The 6000-nt window shown below is 49.0% G+C and overlaps 1 protein-coding gene across 1 annotated transcript in view; it reads right to left on the minus strand.

Moving 5' to 3' along the window:
- Positions 1-5705, minus strand: part of CCDC148 (coiled-coil domain containing 148) — a gene marked incomplete at both ends in the record, with an annotated part of 51849 nt that extends 46144 nt beyond the window's left edge. The window contains 2 exons of the mRNA XM_080346980.1: positions 931-1022; positions 5457-5705. Of these exons, the coding sequence (XP_080203106.1) occupies positions 931-1022; positions 5457-5705 (341 nt within the window). The remainder of the gene's footprint in view (positions 1-930; positions 1023-5456) is intronic.
- Between the last annotated feature and the right edge of the window lie 295 nt (positions 5706-6000).

A 6000-nucleotide genomic window follows, 5' to 3' on the forward strand; every position in this document is an offset into this window, starting at 1 on the left:
TTATCCATTATAGCACTCTACAATTTTCTCCGTTACTTAAGAAATAACAAATGTATAGTTAAATCGACCTTGAACTGTCTGACTTGTAAAGCAAATGTGCCTGTTCGCTAGCCCATGTGGAAAGCAGGATATTGGCAATGGTGCAGTGAGCAGCTTCCCACGCTGCTGCTCCAGCACCCATCGGGTGAAATGCTGCAATCTACGGGACTCATTTAGCACAACAGAAGATACTGTAACAGAAAATTGCCATAGAATCAACATCCTCTGCGCTACAACAAAGTACCTGGGCTTTGCCTTGACTCTTTTTTCACTTTGCCTTTTTTCTATTAGTAAAAAACAAAGCCAAAGGAGTAGCTTGAGAGCCTATAAAGAGATTTATTAATATATTAGTTGAACAAAATATTGCAATTTCATTATCTCTTAAGGCATTTCGGAACCAAGTGTTTCACCCACCCATATAAAAATGATACAGTGTTCTTTCTGTTTTAAACCCAAAAAGATCCAATTCACATGAACAAGGAGATCAGACCTAACAGTGCAGAAAAACACTGGGAAATAACTTCCTTGATTAGGATTTCTTTGCTTAATAGCACCAATGAAATGATGCTCATGTCCAAAATTTGACCTGCCTTCTAAGTGCTAAAATGGATCAAATGAATACTGCTTGCTTATATAGAACTAGAACATTTGACTTCACAGTAAGAGGAAAAAGCAAACAACCTGTCACTCTAGTAGCTTGAGAAAACGCTTCCTTGCCCTGCCAGGCGGTACTCGGAGCCGCGCAGGGCACAGCACTTCAAACTCCATCCATGTAGAAATTCAAAACTGCAACACTTTCACCATTTAAAAGATATTTCAGAACAAAGTCATATTACCCATGTAGATAATTTCAAATGGTGCAAGAAGAAAATCTGCCTGTTATTTCCACACAAGAGTTCCAGGGCCGTTCTTCCGGCCACGCAGTCAGACTTGGTGCTGAGGGCCCTGTTCTGCAGGGCACCGGCCCCTCCGCTCACACGGAGCTGCAGGCGCAAGTTCAACACACCAGAGTGTTTTGTAAAGTCTGGGTCGATACTAAATACTCTTCATATTGTACAAATACACAACAGAAAGGAAGTGTTTGTATTTCTAGGAGAACTAACACACATTAAAAGACACACACCAACAACACCGAACCTAACTAAGAAACCAGGAGAGAACGTTTCATAGGACTAATACCATCTGCTAACATCTAACTTTGTGATGATAACCTGAAAGCTGGCAGCATTTCCACCCACCCCATTTTCATGCAGGCTTTGTTACTGCTGGCGCGTGGCGACGTTCGCCGCCCCAGCGCTGGGCTGGCAGACCCTTTGCTGTGCGCACCTCCGGGGTTCTTGATGAGCTCCAGCCACAAGTCAGCTGCCTTACTTTACGCTGGATGGGGAGCAGTTTTCATTTAGCAGCGCTTCAAGAACTTACTACTCTAAGTCAAATTCCGCCTTAAGCCAAGCTCCTTTTTCCTATTACACTCTATGAGAAGCTACGGCTTTCTCAGTTGCAGTGATTTGCACATTTCTGGCTGTATTTCAGAGCAAGTGTGCATCAGGCCTCTCAGTTTAACAGATTGTTTCACAAACCGAGCTTAAGGAGAAGACACAGCCAGGCCTAAGGGCCACCGGGGTCAGGGAGCCCGAGGAAGCAGGGTCCTGTGACCCCAGCTCCGGATCCCCTCCCGCCAGGGGACGGCGGCACAGCTGAAGACACAGCAGTTTGTCTGCAGCCTGTGAGACACAGGCGAGAGGGACAGATCATTCACGTGATTTAGAAGCCCCTGCGGGTTATTTTGTCAGCACAACCAGCATCATTTTGTAAAGCTTTTGCCAGGTTGGCCAGGCCGAATCTGCAGAGTGGTGTGCGGGGAAGTGTTTGGCACACCTTTGCCTTAAATTAATGCTTGATGTTGTCTGACATCCTGCTGCAAAAATCAAAGCATGCTTCTCTGAAGCATCTCATTTACAACCCTTGGAAACGTACAGTCCATAAATAAGAACCAAACTTCTTCTTGCATATATATTTTCTTCGTTACCTTCTTATTAAAATTGAAAGCTACTATCTGAAACTTTAAGTTCCTGTGAAAGCCCTCACTGAAAGAGAAGAATGTTAGTCCACCCTACTTCAGAAATACACCTTCTATCAGGTGCCACACCTCCCCAGTTCAACAGTAACAAAGCAGAACATTCATTTAATTTAGTTTAAAAAGCAGTAAGAGTTTCCAAATTACCCAAAGCCAATTGTATCATGATCGACTGAGTTCTCATGACATCAACACATGGCCTGCAGTAACGTTTGAAATCAGATTGCAGGTTTTAATGGGGGCAGAACCCCTCATGCATCTGAATCGTTCCCCGCGTGCCCGCGGTTCAGCCGGCCTGCCGAGGGCATCACACTGCTCCTGCTATTTCTTTGCCAAACCTTCGTAATCTCAGCACCTGTAGGAAATCACAGATAAAACAGGTAGCACTGGATAGTTTCCAGAAAAAGAGACGCAAAGGCAACACTGTTTTTGGGAATGGTATTGATCTTTACAACCCGCGTTTCCCAGGGCCGAGCACCCTGTGCAACAGTTACCACTCTGTCGCCACACGTTTACACCCAACGGGAAACCGAGGTAATCTTGCAACCAGAGAAACAACGCTAAACTTCGAGATAGGCGTGCCAGTCCAGCAAGGAACATCTGCACAATATTAAAGAAGAAAATCCAATTTGGATTAATTTCAGAATAGATTGAATGAAGCAAAACAACATATTAATGTCTTGAAATACTGAAGGAGCACAGTAGCAACAAAACAATCAGCAAATACCCACTAACTAAATTGCTCGTCTAAAAAGCTGGAAAAGAAGCACAATCATTTTAAGACATCCCATTTAAGGCTCATAAGAAACCAGGAAGGATAAGAAGGAAACCATGTCATGAGATTTTTATAAGATTTGCAAACATAATGGAGTCAGTGCTTGCTGAACGATGCTGAGAATGAAAACCAAAGATCATCTTACTTTTAAGTCATTGCCTGAAAAAGGTAAATAAAAAGAAACAGTTCTTGTTTGTTGCTGATCCTAAAATTGATACAGGGGTTTAAATACGTTTTTGACGAAGGCTATTATCAACTAGTGAAATAAGAAGTCAAAAGAATCACTACAGCGTGCAGCTTTCTATTGGGAGGTTCAAATGGGGTGCCTTTCCATAACATATTTTGTCCCTATTGGGTTCAGTACAGGAGCAACTGGGGGAGAATCAATGGCCTGGGATAGGCTGCAGTCAAATCAGATAATGTAGCGGCTGCTCTCCCTGACAAAACAAATTTTAAAAGCTATGCCTGTATGACTAATACCAGCTAGAATGAAATAGCTGTTCTTCACTGATATTCAATATATTTGCAAATCTGACAGGACCTCAAAATATTTTAATTCTTTATACTTCTATTGTGCCAAAACAAACTGGCTCAAGATCACTCTCTCCTCCCCACCGCTATTTCTTCCCCTTCTCCGTGCTGCTCCAGCACAGAGCCCTGCAGTGCGGGGCTCCGCAGGGAGCCAGGGCAGCGGGAACAGCCCGTTCCAAACCTGGCCAAGGTCACAGCCCCCCGGCCGGAGGGCTGGAGAGAGCACCGTGCCCCCCTCCACGTCCCGCCGGGGCCGTGTGTCCCGCAGCACAGCAACACCCAGCAGCAGGGGCAAGGAGGCAGCTGCCTTTTCTCCCAGCTGTGTGGCTGTGGACGCTAAGACAATGGAGCCATATCCAAAGCACAGGTGAAAACCCATTAAGGCTGATATTAAGTTGATTTAATTAACACAGTACACCTTTGGTAGAAGCAGCCCTGCAACCAATGGAAGTCATTGCACCCACAGGTTCTGTGCTTTCTCCTCCTTTTACTTATCCTGACTTCACATTTTATTTTTCCTTCTTTCTTGCTCTCCAGCCTTGTTTGACCCTTTCCATGCTTATCTTATTTTACTCTTGTTACTCCTTGTTTTACTAAGTTTCTGCTATTATTTCTCTGGACTCCGCTTTCCTAGAAGGAGACCACCGTTCTGGTTTGGTAACATTTTATATCCACTTAACACAGCATGAATCATGAGACTTTCAGGGCAGTGAGGAATCAAGACCCCTGTTTACATCTGCCAGGTGTTTTCCATTTGGCATATGATCATACTGTAAGAGTTCCTACTGTATTAATCCATACAAATTGCAACAAATATTAGAGAGGTTAAAATTATATCAATAACCTACATAGTTTCCAGCATAGCAGCTACATTGCCAGTGGGAAATTAAAAGAAGGGACTATATGAATTCTGAGTTTATAGGTGACTCCCCCTGTTCAGCTTCCCCTTACTTGTTATCTGCAGTTCTTGTCTGAACAGAGATTAAGGACACAGTTCTACCTGTAGTGTCAGCACTTACTAAACCACATCAGTGTTATCACATGTCCTTATGTCCACACAGAAATATGGCACCTCCCATTGCACACTGACCTGGAGAACCAACCCGGATGGAAAAAAAGGCACCAGTAAAAATGCAGGTACCATTTTCATGTTAGTTTTCAGCAGGATTCCTGCACAGTCTGCATCAATGCAACAGGGGAAGGGGTTTAAGGAGACAACCTCTTAAGACAGCACGGGCTGCTGAGTTACACCCCAAATCCAAGTCTGCCAACAGGAGAACATCTGGAGACGACTTAGTGCACCAGCCAAGCATCAGGAAAAGATAAAAGGCAAAAGCATAACAGAGTAAAACGAGAACATATGCATTTCTGGGAAGATTCAAGCAGCAAGCTGATCTTGCTTCTTTCAGCTGTTTACAGCATGATCCTCACATTGGTCAATGCAGCAGTGAGTGTCCCATCGCGGCTGTAAGAGCAGCGGGCTGGGGAAACGGCACTGTCAGAAACCCCTGGGAAACGGAGAGGGTTTGAGTTTGGGACAGTCACGTAACTCAAAAAGCAGGCCAAGCATTTAACACAGACCCTCTCACCCAAAACCCATTTTCAAAGTGTTTTGTAGTATCTCCAGACATATTGGATTTTCTCTGCATCTATAACTATTTACATCACAAATTTTATTAGGCCACTAGTAGAAACTTCAAAACGGTGAGATTTTAAAACGCTGTAGAAAGTGTTTTCCTGCTCTTTCACGAACACCTCGACCCGCCCCGCCAGGGGGTGAGCAGAGGGAGAGGCTGCCGGACCCGCACCGGGCACTCGGGGCTGGCTCCCGGCAGCCCGGGCCGCCGCAGCTCCGGTCACCGCTCCGCCGGCTCCTCCGGGGCAGCGGCACCGCCCGGCAGCCCGCGGGGCCGCCCGCCTCGCCAGGGCGCCCGGCCGGCGGCAGGACCGCGCCGCCCCGCAGCGGCCATTTTGCAACCGGTTGCTCCAGCCACCTGCGCCCCGCCCTCTCCCGCGCCGCGAACGGACACTCACCGCGAGGAGGCTGGCGGGCTCCGCGGCGGCGCTGGAGGAGCCTCCCGGCCCCGCGGCTGGCTCGGCAGGCGGCCGCGCCCAGCAGGCACCCCGGGCGGCGAGAGCCCGCCGGGCGGCGCGGAGCCGCCGTGCCCTGCGCCCCGCTCTGCGCCCCGCTCCACCGCGGACCCCGCGCGGGGAACGGCGGCGCCTCCCGCTCCGCCGTCTCACAGCATCAGTAACCATAGCAACCTCAAGTGCCGCCGCCATTGGCGGGTTTAACGCGAGGCAGTCACCAATGGAGTGCCGCCTTGCGCCGCGCCTGGCCAATGGGCGCGGGGCAGGGCAGGGCGCTGCGCTGACGTCACGAGCGGGGCGGAGCGAGGCCAGGCGGAGCGGGCGACGGTGCTCGGCGGCGCCGGCGCCTCCACCGCCACCATGGAGACCCCGGGCTAGGGCCGCCGCGGCCCGCCGCCGTTGAGCGGGGCCGGCCCGCCGCCCGCCGGCGCCTCCCTCCGCCGGTGAGTGTCCGAGGGCTGGGGAGGCCGTGGGCCGCCCGGGGCGC

Source organism: Nesoenas mayeri (genome assembly GCF_963082525.1).
Source record: "Nesoenas mayeri genome assembly, chromosome: 6".
Classification (NCBI taxonomy): Eukaryota; Metazoa; Chordata; class Aves; order Columbiformes; family Columbidae; genus Nesoenas; species Nesoenas mayeri.